At 38.4% G+C, this 23,937-nt stretch overlaps 2 protein-coding genes across 3 annotated transcripts in view; one reads left to right on the forward strand and one right to left on the reverse strand.

The window, feature by feature from the left end:
* The window catches only part of ppat (phosphoribosyl pyrophosphate amidotransferase), a 16,700-nt gene extending 1,964 nt beyond the window's left edge, over positions 1-14,736 (reverse strand). The window contains exons 1-8 of the mRNA XM_067416861.1: positions 14,600-14,736; positions 6,266-6,332; positions 5,846-6,052; positions 5,408-5,520; positions 2,663-2,808; positions 1,504-1,576; positions 1,194-1,345; positions 520-647 (exon numbers count right to left, since the gene is read on the reverse strand). Of these exons, the coding sequence (XP_067272962.1) occupies positions 520-647; positions 1,194-1,345; positions 1,504-1,576; positions 2,663-2,808; positions 5,408-5,520; positions 5,846-6,052; positions 6,266-6,332; positions 14,600-14,727 (1,014 nt within the window). The 5' untranslated portion in view covers positions 14,728-14,736. The remainder of the gene's footprint in view (positions 1-519; positions 648-1,193; positions 1,346-1,503; positions 1,577-2,662; positions 2,809-5,407; positions 5,521-5,845; positions 6,053-6,265; positions 6,333-14,599) is intronic.
* paics (phosphoribosylaminoimidazole carboxylase, phosphoribosylaminoimidazole succinocarboxamide synthetase) lies at positions 8,276-23,055 on the forward strand. Of its 2 annotated transcripts, XM_067416857.1 has the most exons (15): positions 8,276-8,762; positions 10,390-10,779; positions 10,862-10,930; positions 11,004-11,744; positions 12,256-12,333; positions 12,709-12,884; positions 15,320-15,353; positions 17,251-17,448; positions 18,088-18,266; positions 18,371-18,550; positions 19,030-19,143; positions 19,318-19,401; positions 19,601-19,781; positions 22,014-22,172; positions 22,719-23,055. In XM_067416857.1, exons 1-15 carry the CDS (start codon positions 8,384-8,386, stop codon positions 22,883-22,885), a joined length of 3,129 nt encoding a protein of 1,042 aa, XP_067272958.1. In that variant the 5' UTR covers positions 8,276-8,383; the 3' UTR covers positions 22,886-23,055. The 2 variants fall into 2 exon arrangements, with proteins under 2 accessions (XP_067272958.1, XP_067272959.1); XM_067416858.1 differs by lacking the exons at positions 8,276-8,762; positions 10,390-10,779; positions 10,862-10,930; ... (1 more) ...; positions 12,256-12,333; positions 12,709-12,884 and adding an exon at positions 15,150-15,249.
* The last annotated feature ends 882 nt before the right edge of the window (positions 23,056-23,937 follow it).

Here is a 23,937-nt window from a genome sequence, read left to right on the forward strand (position 1 = left end):
TCTTATTTCCATTGTGTTTGCACTGTTAGTTATGAGGAAAGCATTCATTAGTGAGCAGAAATCGAGTTGTAATGACGAGATCACAGCATTCATGAGCTCAACATGTGTCTGTGATTAGCTACAACGATCTTCACTGCAACCGTTCACGATCTGAATATGTTATAATCAACACTTTCAAAATGTTAGCCTTAAGAGCTGTAATATTAAAAACGTGCTAAAAGTTTTCGAAAGAGTTAAACATGTAATACTAGCCATTTAATTTGCAAAGACGTCAGCCAATGGCAGCAGTGGGCGTTTAAACTGAAGTCTCACAGCAGACACGCCCCTTCAAACAGAGCGTTCAAATCAGGGTAGGAAAAATGCCTTTTATTAAAAAAAATTATGACCATTTTAGATGTAAAAATCATACTAAAATTATTAATCATACTAACACCACCACAGGAAATATTATAAAACAATAAAGCAATGCAGTTCATGACCCCTTTAAATTAAAACAGATGTTGTGTCCTCATTACTCACTTGCTGTGCATATCCTAATGCTGCGGGTGTGGCTGATTCTGGAACAGTGCTGACGACATCAGCATCAGTGGGCGCCTCAATGGCCAACTGCCGTCCACTGCGCTGCCTCACTGTATACACCATCTGACCTGTGACACCAAAAAAGGGCTTATTTCACCTAGTACAATATATACTACTGTTCAAATGTTTGGAGAAGTTAAGATCTTTTTGAATGTTTTTTAAATAAATCTCATGCTCACCAAGGCTACATTTATTTGATAAAAAAAACTTCAACACCCATAATGCACTGTGCTCAATCCAACTGTCTGTGAGCGAGATTACAAAAATGCACAAGTATGGTCTTTAGTTTTAACAAAAGCATATGGTGGACTTTAGCTGACAAATAAACCAGGAGATCTGGGTGCCGTAACCTGGAGAATGACTACATATTGCTCATTTACATGTACTTCCAACATTGCAATACATTGCTGGTTGAAATTCAAATGAACTTGCTCTTTAATTCGTCCTTGCTGAATAAAAGTATTAATTTCTTTCCAAAATAATAATAATAAAAAAAAAAATTCTTACCGGACCCAAACTTTTCAACAGTAGTTTATATACTACATCTATATTTACATCATATCTCAATCCTTCCTATCAAAACATAAAAATTATTATAAGCATTATGAACTTGCCTTCAAATATGGAGTCTGGCCTTGCAAAGTAAACATACTCAAATATGCAGAAGGCAGGAAGGTCTCCTTCTGGCCGTGGGACAACACTCAGACTCTTTAATCCATTTTTAGATATCTGGACAATCTCTCCCGGCTGTACTTCACGATAATACCTGACAACAGAACAATGAAAACCCGTACACAGTCAATCAAACTGATGAAACACAGTAGCTATGTGGGCTTAGGGATGGAAACTCCTCAGATCATCAAAAGCCAAAAAGGTTTAAAAAAAATCTTGCAGAAATTAAATCAAACAACGATGTGAACATACTTTGCTCCAATGGACTGAAAGCTACAGGACTCAGATGAGACCACCCAGCCTTCTGTGTCTGTTTCTCCACCACCTAAAGAAAATAAAAACGAGTTTATCAGGCCACATGCAGCCTTCATATTGCAGCCAGTGACATGCCAAGTTATAAATATATACTTCTTACAATCAGACACCAAAAGTCACATAAAAATAAAACATTCAATTTTGCATACTAACTGATCATTTGACAGCTCAGTCAGTCACACCAAAATAAAATTTATTCAGACAAAATATAATCTGCCCTTTGCATCTGTTTGAATGTGTTCATGTTGGCTTCATAAGTTAATTACCATTGCAGCAAGTTTGACCTGTTCTAGTCGAGTGTGTAGATCTATTATATACTAAGACTATAATATAAAAGCTGTCCTTTTATACCCATAGGGTCTTCTAGGGCTGACTGATTTGGGGAAAACATCTAGTTGCGATTTTTCTGGTGAAAATCGAAAGCTTTTTTTGTAGAGCTGCAGAATTTTCTTCATTCTTCATGTTGAGTTATTATAAAGCTACTCTGTGCGTTCACTCAGCGCTACACTGACACACTCAATATTAGGCGGTAAAACATGGTACTCTGTGCGGTAAATCAAGAACACCAGATTTAAACAATAAGACTAACTGTGTTGAGCTGGAGAACAATCATTAGTTTCTGTCCATCAATGATCCAAACAGTTGCTCTCCTGTCTAATAAAACACATCAGATATTAAAGCGACTTTGGTGTTTCCATGGTTTCTACAAAATAAAACCAAAATTGGAAATCGAGGGTAACGCGGGTATGATGTCACTGAACGGTCCGTGTCCTGGTTAAAATCGCTTATTTCTCTGGATTTAAACATTCTTGTAAACATTTGGGATGATGTAAGTGCTCAAGTTAACAAAATATATAACAATGTTCTAGTGGTTTTTGGATATTTTACATATTTTATTTTACAGTAAAACTGTGAAATTATAGTACTAATATGAATGGCCCTCAAAGAGAGCCTTTAACAACAGCCGGTATATAAGCTCTTCTCAGTCCATGTGTGGGAAGATGGGAAGCGACCCAAACTCAGAGCAGATGCAGATACCTCTTCTCCTCAACCCCTGCCCCTCACTGCTGAAATACTCATGTGGGGCTGCACACACCTAAACTGTGCAGTCTGGATATGGGCACCAGTCGTCCGATAGAAAGAGGCCTGTTTCCATAGGGGTCTCTCACAGCATAGATCACATCTTTATACATCACTAGCAGAGAGTATGACGTCGGTGTCTCCGTCATCAGGTTCTTTATACTGACAAAAACAAACAAACATAAAAATGCATAAAAGGTCAACAGAAGAGGACGTTACCGCTCGTTTCCACCGAGCGTCACGGTACAGTACGATTCGGGACAGTAAACCCTAATACAGCTTGCGTTTCCACCGCCATCAGTACCCTTACTTGATAGGCGTGGCGTTTGCTGGAAAATATAGATTAACACCATTCTCACGTGAAGAAGAAAGCGAAACAGTAAACAACAATTGAGGACGTACAGCAGATCATGTTCTTACTTCTCTGAATACAGGCGGTCTCAGTGTACAGGCGTGCACTGTGCAAATTCAGACACTCAGGAGGTCATGAGATATTGCGCACGCTATGAGGCGGTTAACTTGATAATCGCATCAAAGCAGCTGGTAAACGGCACGACTGTATCGCAACCACACAAGCTTTCATGCTAAACAGAGGAGTGAGTATATATGCGTGTCTGAGTGTGTGCACGCTGTATGGTTGCAGCCACTGAGCTATAGCCTGATGATACACATAAATCTAGCCTATGTAAGGTTTTTGTGCATGATTTGGCAATAGGGGACAGCTTTAGGCTGGTGAAAATTGGGTTGATTCCCCGAATTTTTCTGACATGTTATCGCAAGGTCAGGAGGTGCTTGTAACGTGTTTGTCTCGTCTCGTAATTCCTCTGATATGCTGCGAGCCGCGACCATACGAGCATCCACGATGTCCACACAATTTTTCCTGTGAGAAACAAATGCGAGCTCATACGATAGCAAAAATCGCAGTGTACCCCCAGCTTTAGGTACTGAACTACTGTGCCAGTTACTCCAACGGAGGGTCCCAAAAGACACAATTTCTGACAATCTAAACGGAAATAATTGAGTGCCGTACTGTACCATACCATACCGCTTGGTGGAAACTAGCCATAATTTTGCCATCAGTAACAATAGCTGCGTTTCCATTGCAGATTTGCGAAAAACTTTTGCGATATTTCTTAAATGTCGATAAAAAACTGTTGCGAAATGACAGCGTTTCCATAGCTGCAGTTATGCGACTAAAACATATTACTTTCCTCTCGCGATAGGTCAGTCCAAAATGATGGCACTTGGTAGGTTTGTATATCCCATCCATCACACTAGCCATTATTTTTATTGGAAGGAGACATATGTGTTATCCAAGCATTAATGGCAAGGAAAGCCCCTTAGGTTACTTAAGCGGCACGGATATGAGGTGTGTGTGTGTGTGTGTGTGTGTGTGTGTGTCAGATCTGCTTCAAGGTCTTCATGATAATGTAGCATTTCTGTGTTTAGAATCCAGTATTACTGTAATCCTATATTGTCTTTTATGAGTTTAATAAAGAACTCCATCTCGTCTTCTCTCCAAACCGAACCATCATCTGTAAAGAATTATCGCCTTTTAAGCGCGGCAGGTTGACGCATATAGAGAAGAGCGAAATGTTTGAATTTGCATGTTAACTCAAATGTTTTATTTTTATTTTCACCACTTTCGTTATTTTGGCTAGATATTTGGTTTGATTGGCATTTGAACTGAATTTAGAAATGCTTTGGAAAAGAAAAAATTGGCATTTAATAAACAAAATAATTTTTTTGAAATGGAGACCGCGTTTGGAGTGAGTGCATGCAAAATAATTAGTTCCCCGAGTCCACAAATAAAAATAGACAGTTTATAGTATATAATTATGTCTTGAACTCATCTGTAGAGCTAAAAATGACAAGAGTATTGTAAATTGTTTCATCTCTCTTAAAGGAAGAAGGAAAACTGAGAACGTCGGCGCTTTTATCGGCCGTGGGTTAAAGAAAACAGCCTAACTACGAAACTAAATAGGCTGCGTTTAGGCCTAAACATTAGCCTGTAATATTATTATTTTAATGTATATGTTGGTTATGAAAAGTGAGCAGCATGAGTAAGAATCGCAATATGTTTGAGACCTGGAGAGTCACATGATTTTGATCACTTCGAGTTTTATTTTCTAGAAAGTCTTTCTTAAAAAATACATTTAGTTTTGTATAAATTGTATTTTTATTTTGATCGATGTTTCATCAATTAAATGCCTGTTTATTAGATAAGAAGCAAACTAAGATCGTCTGGAATGGATTGACGTGCGTAACTGGCCAGTTTCCTCTGCCTTTGAGTAAGGCTGAAAATACAGGCTGACTCTTTCTGCTTTAATACATTTCTTGAATATATGTCCTAATTACAGTATATATAGCCTGTAGTCCTTATTAGGAGAAAATATATGTCCTGTTAACTACATTATCTTGTTATTACGACACAATTGAGTGGAAAATATAATATATAGGCCCTATGTTGCAGCAATGCGTCACCGCAACAGGTGACATGTAAATGCGAAAAAAACGTTTCCATTGCAGTTTTGCGAAAATGTCCTTTTTCGAATCGCCTGAAAAACCACCTCATGAGAGCGTAAAAACTTTTTTGCGATATATCGGAGTTTTTGCGAAATTGCCGCGTTTCCATTGGGCGTATTTTCAATTCGCAATTTCAATTTGCGCAATTTGAAGGGTAATGGAAACGCGCTTACTGACAGGGTTTAACCAACAATGATCCAATCAGATGTTGCCGTGATGGACATGCATAACTTACCGAGCCACCCAATCAGGAGAGTCAAGCTCCTCCATAGGTGGAGTCAAAGCAAGGAGCTGGGTGATAAGTTCACTGTCTGAGCTGGTGGAGAGACCAACACCATGGCGCATAACCTAAAACACACAATTATATATATATATCTCTTCATATCAAATAGAAAAGAAAAAAAAATAACCCTTCCACTGAAATCGTATCCCTAAAGGGACGAACACGCTACACTTTTGGTTCCATTGGCTTCCATTCATACGCATGTGAAACACAAGCTCATGCAACGTTTGATGAACTGCCCTGATATGTCACGCTGTGACCTCTTAGCTGAATTAAAAGAAACTAAACTTTAAATTGTTGAATAGTATTTTTACAAAAGAAGCTGCGACCACATTGCAGTGTCCTAAGAATTCCCAAGTGCTCAAAGTCTAGTGTGACATCAAATCCCACCTTCTTGCGCAGTGCAGAGGCATTGACCAGTTCTCCATTGTGTGCCACTGCAATCTTGCCATGCAGCGTGTCTACCACAAAAGGCTGGCAATTCTGCAGCTCTGAGATGCCTGTGGTGGAGTAACGCGTGTGTCCGATGCCTAGGTTAACATTGCGCAATTTCTGCAAATCCTCTGGTTTAAAAGCTGTATTCACTAAACCCATGCCCTGTGAGAGAGAGAGAGAGAGAGAGAGAGAGAGAGAGAGAGAGAGAGAGAGAGAGAGAGAGAGAGAGAGAGAGAGCAATTATGTCAGGCATGTCTAATCTCGCATTCACTGCTGTATGTTGAAATGTGTTTGCCCATGGGAGAGAAACAAATCATGTTTTGAGTGAGAAGTAGATGTTGTACACACTGAAAGGCTGTGTTATTAATACACTACCTTCAGGGTGGTGTATGTCGGTGGGTTTGTTCCAGTACTCGTGGCAATACCAGCACTCTCCTGACCCCTGTTTAACAAAGGATATTCAGTTAATTTCAATAAATGATGCAGGTCTCGCCATTGTCTTACACAGCAAGGACATATTTAGATAATCAAAATATACAGTACAGCATTTATTTTACAAAATATTTATATATAAAATAAATACTCTTCAATTGAAATGTGAAAGTGTTTCCTCCACAAATATATTAATCAGCACAACTGTTTTCAACATTGATAATAAAGAGAATGTTTCTTTCTAATGTTTCTTGAGCATCCAATCAGCATATTAGAATGAAGCATCATGTGACACTGAAGTAATGATGCTGAAAATTCAGTTTGGACATCACAGGAAGTAAAAAAAACATTTTCAGGGTTTCTGCAGGTTTTATGGTTTTAAATTTAAGACCTTTTTAAGAAAAGAAAATAGTAAGGAATAAATTGAAGGGAACATAAGTCAATGTGTTAAAATGTCTAACTGTAAATGTCTAGGAAGCACACAATGAGTTGCATTAGCAACACTTTAAAGTTTGAATGTACAAATTCCACCAGATCTCCATTGCTTTTTTATTACATTTTACAAAAAAAAAGCTAATAATATAAAAAAATAGCTGTCGAACGATCTACTCCCAAACATTAGAATATGGAAATAACTTTTACTGGACCTTCTGATCACACTACAAAAAAAGTGATGTTCTTTTACAGTATTTTTGTCTTGTTTTCCAGTGACTAAAATCTTAAAGATTCTTAAATCAAGATACATATACTTGAGAAGCAAAATTACATACATTTTGTGATCTTGTAAAAGTGATTTTATGATTAAAACAAGAACAAATATCTGCTAATTTGTTTAGAAAAATCAATTTAATTCAAATAAAAATGTATTTCATACCCAAAATGGTTACACTATTTTAGGGTGTCCTTGTTACAGTGTAATTATACAGTTAAGAACCAAGAAAGAGTAGTTAACTACATGAACTTACTATATAATTAAGGTTGAGGTTTGGCTATTACTATAGTAACTACATGTAAAGTGTGTAACAAGGACACTGTAAAATAAAAGTTAACCAACCCCAAACTTTTGACCGGTAGTGTATACTGACACCTAGAGGTGTGGATTAGGCACCACAAAAAAAGTTCAGTTACCGATAACGACATTATAAGAGGAGCCCACTTATAATTATGATTCATTTTGTCATTAAGTGAAAGTGTTGGATGATAGATATTTAACCGAAGTAAAATGAGATGTGACTAGTCATGTGATCGCAACAGGAGTCGTTCCACCTCCAGGTGAAATTAACACTTTTATTAGGCTTCCGAGTGTCTTCATCTCATGTGAACATGTAAAAGTACTAGATATTTGTGCTAACATTTTTAAATAAGGACATTTACTTTAATTTAAAGAAGGTGTAGATATAGTGAGAAACCAATGGTGTTTGTTGAAGTGATATTGCATGCAGTGAAGCATTAGAAAACATGTCTTTGCAAGACCCGAGTCTGGAGAATGTGTCCCTCCCATTCTTCCCTTTCTCACACTATTTTTACCCCAACAAACTCAAAAAAATCAAGCCAAATCTGTTTTTATGATTGAATGACTGCGACTAAAGCAGATCAAACTGGTTTATGTGAAACGGTTAGCCAGAGAATGAGAAAGAGGGGGAGGGGAGGGGGAGGGGGAATGAGAGAGAGAGAGAGGGAGAGAGAAAGAGAGACTGAAAGCATGACAGGAAAGCATAGACAGTTTATCCTAAAAGACGTGACTGAATAACCACAAAAGACATTCAAAACAGACGTGCAGCCAAACGCCTCTGAGCCTTTTCCACGTGTCTTATTGAGGAAGATCGACACAGCAAGTGCAGCTCATTCGCCAAGCCACTTCTCACATTTCCTCCCCGGCCCTCCCCCGCCACACACAGCTTAAGCCAGTCATGAGGCTGTTCTCCGTCACGTGGCCGTTCCTAACTGGCTCAGTCGTCTGGTTGCCTTGGACACTGAGCTTAAAGTCAACAGGGAGGGGGAGCAGAGAGGATAAAGGCAGAGGCGGACAAACAGAAGCCATTTCTAGGCAAGCTTAGAAACATGGAGCCTGAAACAGACCAACAAAGGCAATCTGGGGAGGACAAGAGGCAGAGGGACACAGCTGGACACTGGAGAGGTGAGGAAGTGAAAGCTCTACTTTCGGTGTGGAGGGAGAGACAAGCCTGGGAAGAGGAAGAGAGCAGGGCCAAGTATGAGGCCATCTCAAGCCGTCTGAGAGAGCTTGGGGTGTGTAGAGACTGGCTTGAATGCAAGGCCCAGAGTAGGAGCATGGCTCTTCCAGACTGGAGGCCTACGCAGACGGTCTACAAACGCTCTTCTGCAGATAGCAGGCCGCTGACCCAAAGGCCTCATGTGGCAGATGAAGAGCCGACTGCTGCCAGAAGAGAGGAGCCTGCTTCAATGCCGGGTCTTCAGGAAGGTAATTCTCACACAATGACAAAACTAAAATCCTGAAACTACAATATTTTTGCCGGAAACACTCGAGCAACAATTTATTTTATATATATATATATATATATAGCTTGTATAGTTAAAGTAAATAATATATAAATAAATATACAATTAAATAAAATAATTAAATGCATTAAACAACACAAAAAAAGTGGAAATGTGAGGAAAAAAAAGTAAAAAGGGGTTCACAACTAAGGGGGCCTATATATATATAATAAATAAGACAAAAACAAACATTACAATAAGCCAACGCAACTAATACATAAATAAATATATACTTATTTTAATCCATCTCTACAATTTCTTTGAAAAACCCACAGGTTCACACTGCCTTAAAAAACCTGGATATGGTGTTATCAAAAGTACCGACTTTGGTACCAAGTCAGTACTGAAATCTAAAAATGTGACGATACCAGCATTTTCCCTCAAGCATTTTGAGTACTGTTAAACAGATTCTTAAACACCTAATTCAACTTACATGTCTGTGATTGACTACAATAATCAGATACATATATGTTGAACATGCGAATACAATGGCCAATCAGAAACATATATGTTGAGCATGTGAACACAATGGCCAATCAGAAACATATATGTCGAGTGTGTGAACACAATGGCCAATCAGAAACATATATGTCGAGTGTGTGAACACAATGGCCAATCAGAAACATATATGTTGAGCATGTGAACACAATGGCCAATCAGAAACATATATGTCGAGTGTGTGAACACAATGGCCAATCAGAAACATATATGTTCAGCATGTGAACACAATAGTCAATCAGAAACATATATGTCGAGTGTGTGAACACAATGGCCGATCAGAAACATATATGTTGAGCATGTGAACACAATAGTCAATCAGAAACATATATGTCGAGTGTGTGAACACAATGACTAATCAAAGGCGTTTATGAATCCGTTTAACAGTGCTCAAAATGCTAGAACCCAGATAGCAACATATTGTCGCCCTGATCCCGCCCACATCTGGTATGCATGGAATCCACATGTACCAGATGTGGGCCAAATCTGGGCGACACAATGTTGCTGTCTGGGAAACGCTGGTGTCCTCACATTTTTCAGTACCTACTTGGTACAAAAGTCAATACTTTTGACAATGCTACCTGGATAGTAAGTAGCCTAAAAGTGTTATTTCCAGACCCAGAAAAGTCATAAATGAATAAAATCATAATGTAATAAAAGTAATAAAAACTACTTTTGCCAACTCTATTTTTAAAACGAATGTGTATTTTTCTAGCCATGTCAGGTTTAATTGGGTAGAAATAATAATACTGAGTAATTTTACTAAACACTTTTTAGTACTTTTTAAAGTACTTTTAAAAACACTTATCCAGTAAAAGGGTTAAGGTTACAACTGGAGAATTCATGGAACCAAATATAATTGTGGACAATGGGGGGGCTTGGAAGCAAATAGTTTGAGAATGATTGCTGTAAAACCTTTAATCTGAAACCCATTAGCTAATTTATTAAAAAGCCCACCTGGTGGCTTATTCAGCTCCATTTGTTTATACTAAATATTCCTCTGCCCTAATATTGACAACCCTGTTGTTAAGTGAGAACCGATTAACTTCTAGGACTGGAAGGAGGTAGACACTGGTCTGACAAGGAGGTTCGGGCTCTCCTAACTGTTTGGTCCGACAAGGAGGTTCACAAGCAGCTCCAACGCTCCCACAGAAACAAGGCCATTTTCCAGGAGATGGCACGTCGGCTGGAGCGCCAACACGGCGTGGTGCGTGACTGGAGACAGTGCCGCACTAAATACAAGAACATGAAGTATGACTACAAAGTCAGCAAGAGTCAAGGCCGGCCAATAAGGTTCTTCAATGAGCTTGATGCTATAATGCAGGGCAAAAACATTGAGGGTACATTTGAGGAGGACGAGTCTCCACGGAACATACCAGACAGGGACCAGTTGGCTATGAGGCGTGAGCCTGTTGAAGAGCAGGTTATCAAGATTGATGATGGTAAGATTTTAATTTGTAGTATTAATTGCAACAAAATAGTTCCAAAATAGTTGACTTTTTCCATCTTTACGCCTTCTATCAGATGAAAGTCTGGCAGAGATGCAAACAATAATGAACGCTGCCACTCATCCACTGATGACAAGAGACACAGGTGAGTTTCTGAACAAAAAAACAATGCTAAATGTTGTTTCAAATTTCTTAAAAACCTCTCATTTCTTTTTCAGCGACAACAACAGCAGGATCGGTAAATGAGATGAACGTAATCACAGTGCACGATTCGGGCAGAAACTGGAGCGAAGAAGAAGTGGCCGCACTGCTTCAAATCTGGGCCGAAGAAGGGATTCAGCGACAGCTACAGGGTTCAACCAGAAACAAAGACATATTTGTGCAGATTTCACGCAGGCTTCTTCAGCAGGGTGTGGAAAGGGACTGGAAACAGTGTCGCACTAAATACAAAAACCTGAAATACCTCTACCGTTCTCTGCAGAGAGGAAAAGCCGACATCGGAGACCCTCGCCGTGTCATGAGGTTTTACGAACAGCTGGATTCCCTTTTGTCCAAGCCTCCTAGAAGTCGACTGAATTACGCAGAGTTTTCCGACACTAATAATTTACTGAGGAACTCTAGGATGTTTACGCCGCCAGCATTTGAGGAGCACTCCATGGGTGGACTTACACACGAGGACAATGGCATTGTTGCAGGCAGATATGACCAGCCACCCATAGACGAGACCACATTGAGATCTCCTGCCATTTCTGCAAGAGTCTTCCAGAACCAGACTGACACCGAAGGCATTTTAACAAGACCAGAGGAAGTGTCAAATGTTGAATATGGGATACCTGAAATGAACTCCACAGTAGTAAGGTCAACTGGCAGCCCTTCGATAGAATATGAACAGCATCTCTCATCTGACTCCATCGCTGCTGTTATGTATGATGACAGTCATAATTACAGAAGGATCCCAGGTATTAAAAACAAATTATCCCAGTGGTTCTCAACTGGTTGTTTTGCATCAGATTTGACATTAAGCAACCATAAGCACGACCAAATGGGTATATCGTATAAAAGGAAAATAAATGTCCTTCCTGAACCCACATTGAATGTAGTCTGAGTAAAATGTTATCTTACCTGGCAAAGTTTTGTTAATTATTTTTTTTAAACAAGGGCATGTTTGAGTATGACGCCATCTGTTCATGTTGGCATTTGGTGCATTTTCTACCACATAAATTTGTACCAAGGGCTTTGTGTTTGACGCAGTTTGATCAAACACAAAGCCTTCAATGTCAACAGTGAATTATATGGGAAGCATTTGCCTCATTTTAACAGATAAGTCTCTTTTTTTGCCATCTTAAACACACAAAGTTGTCTTTATCTGCTGTTAGAGAGACCCTAGCACACCGGTTGAGAACCACTGAATTATACCACACATAATGTTACTTTCATTTACATTCTCTCAATATGTGTGAATATATGTAGACAGCAGGGACCCATCGTCCACAAGAGAAGAGCATGTGCCGGCTACCAAAGGGAGAAAGAGGAAAGCTACAGATGAAGGTTTTTCATTATATTCTCCTCATTGCATGGACATTCTCAAAGTTGCGTGCATGATTTAGGTGTGAGTCAATCTTGTGACTTCAGTTTGACTAATAAAATCAAGATTGGAATAAAAACACCCTGATAAGGATAGATTGAAAGCATATCCTGACGAAATAAAATAGTTGCACAAGGAAATCAGGATGGAACCAAGAGTCATTAATATAAATAAATTATAAAATAATATTATAAATAAAAAATAGAAATCTATTCATTATGAAATTTGTCAGTATTATTAGTTCCTTTGACAAAAGTATCCCATTACAAAAATGTCAGTCAACAAGCCCGTTCTTTGACCCATTTAACAGTGTTAACAATATCTTATGTGTGTTTTAGGGGAACGTTCGCTTTGTAAACAGTTTCATCAGAGCACTGATGATGGAGAAAGCAGCACAGACTGGTCGGAGAATATAGACTTCCAATGCAAAGAAGAGGAGGATCAATACATTCCGATCATGGAGATAACCTCTGTGTGTTCAATGGCATCCAATGAAATCACACCCGAACCATCGGTGAGACGCGGGACAATGGAGGTCTATTGATCTGATTCTATTGCATAGGTGCAGGGTATTGCAAATCGCTGTTGACTAAGAGCTATATCAGCAAGCATTTATAAAACACTATATCAGTAAGAAAATAAAACCAGGCAATTGCAAAAGTTGCACCTATACTCTCAGAAAAAGGCACAAAGCTGTCACTGTGACACAACCCTAAGTTACAAAAGCTAAAAGGTAGCTTGACATTGTCTTAATTTATCGCCTTTTTCACATCACATATTTTAGTAATCAAATTAGGTATCATTAGAAAGCTTACAAACTCAAAATTCGTCTTTTTGAAACCGTCTGGAAATTAGATGTTGTTACCATGGAAACGATACTCTAAATTCTATTACAAAATCTATTTTAACTACTTTATAATCAAAACCTTTTCTAATCTTGACAAAAGGTCCATATTTGGCTACTGTTTTGTGATAGAAGTGACTGAAAGTTATTAAAGCTACACTGTGTAACTTTTTTAGTTTATTCTTAGCTAAAAACACTTAGTTCTTTCAAAAATATATGTGCTCATTAATGTATATTTACTTCTTTCAAGTAATAAAGTATTCTCGTAAGTTTATAATATGCCATTGAAAATACATACGGGTGAGGGGTTCGAATGCCGGTCGCCATGTTGCCCCCCCCCCCATCTTCAAAGTACAGTAGCCAAAGAGGGACATACCCGTAAATTTAAGCTTAGCCTTTCACGTTTTAACACTCGATGGCACCGTGTCGAATGTGAAGAGGGGGGTTGCCATGTTAATCTTGGACTAAATCGGCCACCGTAGGAGTTAAAACGAAATCAGAACTGAGAGGAACAGAAACTATTATTCACTGGATGGTCATATACCTTTACACCGCTAGATGGGGGGAAATATCACACAGTCAAGCTTTAATTTGTTACAGGAGAATGCAAGGAATGTGGGTGACACCCCCGATGGCCTTTTTTGGTGAAGCACCAAAACAAAATCTCTGGAACACAACTTGGTTAGACATATTGCTTTGATGTTTATATTAAATTACATGGTAAAAATTATTTAGTAAAATATGCATTTCATATCAAATATTTTGTACATTTAATTTACAGTCAATTTAACACATTTTCACATCTATTCTCAAAAAAAGAGCAGTTAATGGGTTAAAGAAGTAATATGGTGACAGTTAAGGGGTTAAAGTAGTAATAAGGAGACAGTTAAGAGGTTAAAGTACTAATATGTACCTTTAAGGGGTAAATAAAGTATCTTTTCACTTTTGTACCATTGCTCCAATGACAGCTTTGTGCCTTTTCATATGTAAATTAAGCATCTGAATGACAGAGTACTAGATTATTAGTTTGTATAATATATGAAACAAAAGGGTTATTTTCATTCAGTGTTTTCCACCTGGGAACCACAGGCAGATTCATGCATAATGGATAATTTATTATCCTATATGCTTTATTTTATTTATCTAAGATGATTTCCTGGTCTTAGCTGGTTTAAGGTTTAAGGTGGCTTTCCATCCACCCTAACCCCATCTTTTAAATGCAACAGCCTGGCCAGTTTGAGAGATATATCATTATTTTGAGATTATACAGAGATTATGTCATATATTTTCAGCAGGAATGATCTTACAATTGTTGTCCTGTAGTAAAAGTGAATAAACCCACATGAACAGGGAGCCGCTAATCAACAGCAGCACACTTAACTTACCTGTGCTGTAACGCAACAAGTCCAAGTGTCAAAATCTGCCCGACCTCCAGTTGCGTTGGCCATTCCCCCGCCGCCACGCAGCCGAACACCCCGCACTCCTCTCCGATGCCCGACTCCTCAAACTCCATGTCCCGCTCTCTCTGACCGGAGCGGAGCGGAGCGGGGCTGGCGGGGTCTGTTACGTTAACGTTAGTGATGGAGTCTCTCAGAGCACGTGTTTCCTCACACAGCGGAACATGCGGCAGAGAGGAGGTGCAATGCACAAATGCACAAAAACACTAGATTGAAAGTCCAAGTTAGAGCAAAGGGAAAAGTTTTTCAAAGCAAAGCAAGTTTTGTCAAATCAATAAATTGTTCAAAGTCGGAACATGCGCTCAATGTCTTGCGTAACGCGCTAAATTTCAGCGTGGTTTGCAAAGATGCATCAGGACGAATGTTTGCTCCTAAACAACAAAATCATCAATAGATAAATCTTTTGTCTTTCGAAGTATGCAGTCTCCAAGTTTTCGCCCACGTGGTGAAGATGGCAGTACCCTGATTGGTTTTTATGAATCGGCAGAGTGTCGTAACGCGTTCCTCTCATGAAAATAAATGAGTTCAGTCTCGCTCCACTTCGACACACTTTACACCAGCCTTCATCTGAAGCCCAGGTAGTTTATAAAACCGTTGCCTTAAACCCAGCGACACAGAATCATTTCTAATCTTCTTCTTTTTTTGCAGGAAAAACGAAGCTCAACAATGTCGAACACAGCGGGTGAGTTTGGTTTCATTGTGCCTGATTATTTCTCTGGGGTTCTCCATGTTTTCACGTGTGCAGTTGCGCAGTCGATTACATGCAGACATATTGATAAGTTGTTTTGTGTTCTACGTTATAAAGCCGACTTAAGTAACAATACTAGAGGAAATATGGTAGTATAATACCGCCTTCACCTATCGAAAATTTGATAATTCTCACTTCTGAAGTCGTGATTTCGAGCTCACCCCATTCAAATTTTGAAATGGGAGGGCGTCAAGTTCTCAATGTAGTTATTGTTTTGTTTTGTTTTGTTTTTTACTCGTCAAAAAATCTAATTGGAATTTCAGTTTATCCTGTAAGATCTCATTTTTAAAATCCTATTGGATATTGATTTATTGTAATGGTTTTTCACTTTGTCCTGTGATATTTTTATTATTACTTTTTTATTATAATTAATAATTAATGATTACTTTTCAGGGTAACTTAACTTTTTAGAGTAACATTTGTGTGTGTGTGTGTGTGTGTGTGTGTGGGTGTGGATCCCATTAAAATCCTGTAGAAATGATCCTACGGGATATTTAGGTATTGTAATAAGACAATTCCCGGATAATCCTATAGGAATTAGTTTTAAGTAGATGATTTTAAACAATGTTTTCTTTAATGATTTAAGATGTCATTAGTGTAACTATCAATAAACAATTATTTAATAAAATACTTTTTAAAACCCTTTTATAAATAAAATATGATGAATTTGAGTCATTATACTCAAGAAGTTTTCTTATGGTTAGTCCATTTCACCTTAACACAAGTTTTTATCAAAAGGTCAGATATGTGATTTTCTTGTTTCTTTTATTCCTTTAAAAAAAAAATATTGTTAGGGCCTAAAGGTGTGCTCTGTTTAATGTTTTCTTGTCACATGACAAAATGTCTTCCTTTATGTCATTTATCACACTCATTTTGATCTGGCATACAAATGATTTTCAAATTGTAATGTTATTTTAATACTAAATTGGTTTAATAGTTTATTTTTATTTTGAATATTATATTATTATTATTATTATTATTATTATTATTATTATAGCTTTTATGAAATAGAAGGGGGGGAAAAATCCTTCCCTTGTGGGCCAAAACTTTTTCTTTCTTTTGACCCGGATAACTTATATCGTCACATTTTGTTATATTGTTTAAAAAAAAATGCAATTTTTTATTTTTGGGGATTTCAAAAAATATACTTTATTTTATTTAACTTTTAAATTACTAGATTTTTTTATTTTATTTTTAATCAAAAACTAATATAATTTAAGCATATTCTTAAATCAAACTTAAATTAAAAATAACTCTAATAAATGCAATAACCAGCTCAAAATATCTCACATTGGGTTAGTTTGGGTGTTTCTGTCAACTCTCGTATGAAAAAACAAGATAAAAAACATGATATTTCATGACTAGATGGCCTTATAGTTCTATATGGAGCGAATGAGCCGTTCCGCTGGGTCCTAAAGTCAGCTCTTGGGGTATCTAGTATGCATTCAGATTACAGATATTATATAGAGTATGCATTCAGATAGACATTATAAAAAATTGTTTTTGTAAAGTTTTAGGTTTTTCCTATGTATTCCTCAAATTCCATGAATTCCTAAGAGGTCAAATTTACCCGCAAGGAAATGATTCATTACTATTATTTAAATTATTTTTTTATTGATTTATTCCGAGCACATAAACTCCAGTAAAAAAAAATGTTGTTGTGTGTATTCGTGGTTCAAGTGTGACAAAAAACCTGAGGTCTTGGACCACTCCGATGAACACTCAATTTGAATTTTTTTCTTTTTAAAAATTTGTTTCGGGTCAAAATGACCCGAGGGAAGGATGAAGTCGCATAATTAATGTGTATTGTTTCCTTGGTTTTTATGTGTAGAACTGAAACTAGGTCAAAAACTGAACGAGGGTAAGACCAAGCAGATCTTTGCGCTTGTGGATGAGTCGGGTCATGTTCTGGTCCAGTCTAAAGATCAGATCACAGCGGGCAATGCGGTTCGGAAGGATCAGATGGAGGGCAAAGCCGCCATTGCCAACAAGACCACCAGCTCTGTGTTCAAACTCTTACAAGATGCTGGTGAGATTTCCTTTCAATTGATTTGATTAAATGAAAACAAATGAGGGAAAACATCTAGGTAACCTGGTTAATGTATTTGTCACTTACAATATTCATTCAAAATGATGTTGGTATAAGCCCACATTCACATGCTCTCTATGTTTCATCTAGTTGTAGATGTTCATGAGGTAGCCCCGAATTCAGAGTTGCCAGAGGTCTCATTTAATTTTAAAATAGTTCCCACAACCTCAGCAATTGTAGTGAATTGAAGTTGGTGTATACCACGTGCAGCTCTTGATTAAGGTTTTACTGCGGGGAAATGACTGCCTTGTGACAGCCATGCTTCCTTTAGTTATACTCGATTACATGCATGCTGTGTTTAGCCTATTAAGTCTGCTGTCCAAATTTCACTGTGTGAAAGCATGTGTCTTTTGTCAGTCATGTCTCTTCTCTGCATAGTCTGTGTCAATATATCACCGTACTCCCATTGAAAATACTGTTAATGTACTAGTCCAATCAGTTTGCCAAGTCTAATAGGATGCACACAGTAATATAATTACTTATATCACAGTAATTAAGTGTTTTGAGTGCCTTGAAAAGCGCTATAAAAATCGAACAAATTATTATTATATGAATTGTTAATGTACCCCTTTCTTTCAGGGTTTAAGACGGCATTTGTCAGGGAGCATTCTGAGACTGCGTTTGTGGCGTCCCAATGTGAGATGATACCCATTGAGTGGGTCTGCAGACGCATAGCCACAGGCTCCTTCCTCAAACGCAACCCTGGGGTCAAAGAGGGATACCGCTTCACTCCTTTAAAAATGGAAATGTTCTTTAAGGTGAGGTTCTGTTGTTTAGTTGCATCAATCACATTTAAACGTCATGCCATGCAAATTTTATCCGCTTATTGATCACCTGTTTTCTTCCATTATTCTTCATTCAGGATGATGCCAATAATGACCCCCAGTGGTCAGAAGAGCAGCTGTTGGCGGCTGGTTTTAAGTTGGCAGGTCTGAATATTGGGCGCTGTGAGGTGGACATCATGAGCAAAAGCACGGTGGCCATTTTTGAAGTCCTGGAGAAGGCTTGGGCCACACAGGACTGCACACTGGTGGATATGAAAGTAAGAAACCTGTCATAGGGAAGTCCACACTACAACTATAATGGCAAAAGAACATTACTGTTGAAATCACTCCTAGATCGATTATTTTATTTTTCCCCCAGATATTTAACGATAAAAAAAAAAAATTGACGACCAATCAGAATCCACTTTACTTAACGTGTTTAAGGCGTCCTTTGGAACATTACCTTGAAAGTAGTCTTTTATCGCTCTTCTGTCCTCGTCATCTTACTAACGCTCCAGTGCGCGGGCCAAAGTTGCGATAAAGAAATAGGCACTGATCTTCTTCTGCAGAGGCGATCTTTCTGTTTTTGGACTAACATGGAAGTTTTCAGCTCTGAAACTCACAGGATATTCTTATAGTATGATGACTTGAGGCTCAGTTCTCAGTTCATGACGCCTTTAACTCCTAATTATTTCTGTATTATTGTGGTAATTGCTACTTACAGTAGAGGTTTAATTCCCATAAACTGTCATTTTAGATAGAATTCGGTGTGGATGTGACCACTAAAGAGATTGTGCTGGCTGATGTGATTGACAACGACTCATGGAGGCTCTGGCCAGCTGGAGATCGCAGCCAGCAGAAAGACAAACAGGTAAATATGTCTTTAAAACTATTCACCTCAGACATGACATTAATTTATGTTACTTCTTTACTGGAGTAAAACTAGATGCCACTAAGAGTTCAGTATTAATCCGGTGAGGCAGATGTCCTTCTGCTATGATGATCATGATCAGTGTCTGTCAGATCAACACTGTTCTCTGTTCAGGTTTACCGGGACCTGAAAGAAGTCACTCCTGAGGCCATGCAGATGGTGAAGAGGAACTTTGAGTGGGTCGCAGAGCGAGTCAAGGTACCTTTATTTACAAATAGGTTTTCTTTTTGATATTTTGTTGACATTTTTTAAATCAAAATATCTAGGGTAAAACTGACATATTTCTCTCTGGTGACACATGCTGGATTTTTCCATTCATCTAGTTTCTAACTGAATTGAACATTTGCAAACAATTGTAGTGAGTACTGGGAATCTGATTTTGTGTGTGTGTGTGTAGTTGCTCCTGGAGTCACAGGCGAGAGGAAGGGTAGTCGTTCTGATGGGCTCTACCTCAGATGTGGCTCACTGTGAGAAGATCCGCAAGGCTTGTGGTTCATATGGCATTCCCTGCCACCTTAGAATCACGTCTGCCCATAAAGGCCCTGATGAGACACTCCGCATCAAAGCTGAATATGAGGGTATGAGCAAACAGAGCAAGAACAGAACAAGCATGCCCTTTTTTCATTACCAAAATTATGTAAAATGTATATTAAAAACTATTTTAAATGGCTATTTGCAAAGGGTAAAGGCACAATATGTAATCTATGGATTTAAATATCCAAAAACCACTAGAACAATTTTATATATTTAGTTGACTTGTGTACTTACATTATCCCAAATGTTTCCAAGAATGTTTAAATCCAGAGAAATCAGCGGTTTTTACCAGGACACGGACTGCGTCGGTGCATCGCCTACATAGACTGTAAAAAAAATGGACGCAGTGTCCGTGAAGTCATAGGATTCCGACTAGCCGCTCTAAAGCGTAAAGTAGAGACGAGCTGGGTGTCGCCATCTTGCAAACGTGTCACGCCCGGATAACAGAAAATAGGCAAAGCGGCGGGACGTGGGCGGAGCTTATGTGACGCAGTGACTATAGACGGCGGATAAATGGCCATCCACCTGCCACTCAAAGTGCCCACGCCCTTAATTATGCAGAACTTTAAAGCTTTATATAATGTAAACGAATGAGTTATAAAAAATAAAAAATTCACCACCTCACAGTTGTCATGAAGGTCAAAATTAGCCTTATAGGCCAAAACCACAATTTGTACCAGGCTGTAAACATGTGTTTTTTCTGCTCTAAAGTTGGGAATTTTAACATGGGGCTCAATGAGATTCTGCTCCTTCTGGAGCCTCTAGTGGCCAGTCAAGGAATTGCAGTTTAACTCTTCTGTATTGGCTTCAAGAGAAACTGGGGGAGGTTGCAAGGGGGTAATCTAGCGCTCGGAAAGCGTTCCACCCCTAGGGGCTGCCATTGCTAACCAAGCCATCACCTGCTGTTAGCATCCCATTGACTCCCATTCATTTTTGAGTCACTTTGACAGTAAATAACTTTACATCTGAGGCGTTTAAGGACTCCATTTGTCCATTGTTTATTTCTAAAGAAACACGGCAATGCATAAAAGGCTCCGTTACCTTGTATCTTACACTATCGCCCCGTAGAAGCTGTTTTTGTAAAAATAGGCTAACTATTGCGTCATAACCAACGCGACTCTGTCGCACAGTTGAGAAATTGCCGTATAGACCTGAGGAGACGCTCGCAGGCAATCTTCTACTGTCTATGAGACAGTCGGGGGGACGTGGAGACATAAAGTCTGATAAAGTCAAGGGGGAAGAATGGGGAGAAGCCCATAGTGAGCCAAAAACAACGGGAGAAAATATTTAAACAACGTGATTCAGCTTTCACTTTCCACATCTACTAGAAGACCTACAGCTGTCAGACAGGAGGCTCACGTCACATCTACGTCGTCAAGCTCAGTCTTAGCCTGCGCAGTTCGCTCAGCCATCAGGAAGTGAGTGCTCCTATACTGACATCACTTAAAGCCGTAGAAGGCAATGGGATCCCTCCGTCCATTTCTTTTACTGTCTATGGGAGGTTGCCGCTTGGACGCCTGTCAATAACATCATACCCGCGTTACCCTCGATTTCCTGTTTTATTTTGTAGAAACCATGGAATCACTGAAGCCGCTTTAATATCTGATGTGTTTTATTAGACAGGAGAGCAACTGTTTGGATCATTGATGGACAGAAACTAATGATTGTTCTCCAGCTCAACACAGTTAGTCTTATTGTTTAAATCTGGTGTTCTTGATTTACCGCACAGAGGACCATGTTTTACCGCCTAATATCCATCTCTCACTGCAGTGTGAACAAGTGTCTCATAGTAGCGCCGAGTGAACGCACAGAGTAGCATTATAACATAATGATAAAGCAGCGCTGTGTTCGCACACACTCAGACGAGCAGAAGAAGCTGAAGCGCTCGTCTGACAGAATAAAAGCTCTGCTCTCGAGCCGTGTGTCGCTCGTCTCTCATTAGCAATCGCTCCAGCGTCTCGTTCCGCTCCACCCTGCTTCATATACAGTAACGCTCATAAATCTGTTATACATTCGATCATCCTTGAATATGTTTTCTGTCCCATTGGATTATTTTCCACTGTTAGGCTCTAGAGGTGAAGATGACAACTCCCATGATTCCACCAAATCGAGGCGTCATCAAGCTACGCCTGTGTTTTGTATAAGCTACCTCTAATTGCGAAAACTACATATTGTGCCTTTAATGTTTCAAACCCAATATACTATAACACTTTAGTATAGTGAGGTATTTGCTTAATATAATAACTAATGTAATTAATCAATGTTTTTTTCCTCAGGTGATGGAGTTCCCACCATTTTTGTTGCAGTGGCAGGCAGAAGTAATGGCTTGGGTCCCGTGATGTCAGGAAACACAGCGTATCCGGTTATTAACTGTCCCCCAATTACCCCTGACTGGGGTGCTCAGGACATCTGGTCATCTCTTCGCATGCCTAGCGGTACAGATTTAAATGTCATTAATTATTGTATGCGTCACTTTATGCGAGATATGTTTTGTAATTGGTGAGTGGACACAACAACAGACAGGCACTAGCGTTCAAAATTTCGGGGCCTTTAATGTCTCTCTTTTTATCAAAATACAGCAAAAACAGTAATCTTGTAAAACTAACACTAACAATTTTAAATAAATGTTTTTAATATCTTTTAAAAATATAATTTATTCCTGTGATCAAAGCTGAATTTTCAGCATTATCTCATGATCCTTCAGAAATCAATCTGATATGCCGATTTCTTATCAATGTTTGCTTAATATTTTAGTGGAAACCACAATTCTTTGTTTTTTAAGGATTATTTGATGGGAAAAAAAGTTTAAAAGAATAGCATTTATTTTAAATAGAATATTTTGTTACATTGTAAATTGTCTTTACTGGCATACAAATAATTATTAAAAAAAATTCTTACTGACCCCAAACTTTTTAACAGTAGTGTATTGTGCTGCCATATTGTATGCAAGGCTAAAAAGTATCTCATTCTTACTCTTCCAGGTCTGAGCTGCTCCACGGTTCTTTCTCCTGAAGCTGCAGCTCAATTCGCAGCTCAGATCCTGGGTCTAAATGACCATTTGGTCTGGGCCAGGCTTCGGGCGTCCATGCTGAACACCTGGGTCTCTCTGAAACAGGCTGACAAGAAGCTGCAAGAGTGCAGCCTGTAATAGATCAGCATTGTCATTTCCTTCCTCCAAACACTGTACATTTCCTTTTACATTGTGGTGTACACACCAGTCATTGCCTTTGAACAAGCCTATGTGAAATGCTGACCTAGAGCTTATTTGCAATAATATCATTTCAGGTGTACATTACATCAATAAACATTCCTCAGCTACATTTGTCTTGGTGGTTCTCTGCAAAATGAATAAATATATAATAATTTGAATAATAACTGAAAATACATTAACTCCTTTCATAAGTGAGTCAGTAAGGTGACTATAGAAACTGGATCCCTACGTATATATGATTTGCAGGCCTAAACAATTTAAAATGAATGTCTACAGTAGTGAATATAATTTTGTTTTACTCTAAATGTTTTAATTGTTTAATTGCACTACTCATAAGAGTTTACAATCATATCTGTTCATTCAAAATATTCGTACCTGACCAACACAAATCTGACAACAAAATACAAGGGACAATAGGGATCAAAGTTCAGTATTGATTATAGTGTTCACAAGTGTAGTTTGTACAATACGTATGAAAGATTTATTAGGATATTATTACAATATGTAACTTTTAGCATGAAAATAACATCAATTGAAGATGTGTCAAAATTATGCAAACATGACAAACTAAACCATAGCCACATTTTCCAACATTCTGGGGGAGAAAACTAAACTCACTAATTCAATTATGTTTGTTTAAGACTTATTGTTTTAAACCATAGCTGGCTTTTTTAACATTCCCAGCCTGACCAGCTGAATATAACGTTGTCAGATTGAGAACTTTAGCTCCTGAAATGAGTATTCTTTGTTGTTTTTTATGAATCAGACATTCATACTGTTATACATTTTTTCATGTATTTCGAAGCTCATTGTTATGGAGGGCGCATATTGATGTGCTCGTGTCTACCCTAACCCTGAACCCTGAACCCTAACCCATCATGTGTTTTGTGCTTATCATCATGTGTCCATTATTTGTAATGCTGCGTTCCAGACTTAGATTCAGACTCAGAATTTAGATTTATTTACCCTCTCGTTCTTGGAAATAACGT

This window comes from Pseudorasbora parva, chromosome 15 (genome assembly GCF_024679245.1).
Source record: "Pseudorasbora parva isolate DD20220531a chromosome 15, ASM2467924v1, whole genome shotgun sequence".
NCBI lineage: Eukaryota > Metazoa > Chordata > Actinopteri > Cypriniformes > Gobionidae > Pseudorasbora > Pseudorasbora parva.

What these genes read in the sequence shown, in the direction of transcription:
- paics (XM_067416857.1), top strand. Translation starts at nt 8,384, where the DNA reads ATGGAGCCTGAAACAGACCAACAAAGGCAATCTGGGGAGGACAAGAGG. An exon ending in GCACACTGGTGGATATGAAA is followed by an intron (nt 18,551 to 19,029) that starts GTAAGAAACCTG and finishes CTGTCATTTTAG; the next exon opens with ATAGAATTCGGTGTGGATGT. An exon ending in CATCAAAGCTGAATATGAGG is followed by an intron (nt 19,782 to 22,013) that starts GTATGAGCAAAC and finishes TTTTTTCCTCAG; the next exon opens with GTGATGGAGTTCCCACCATT.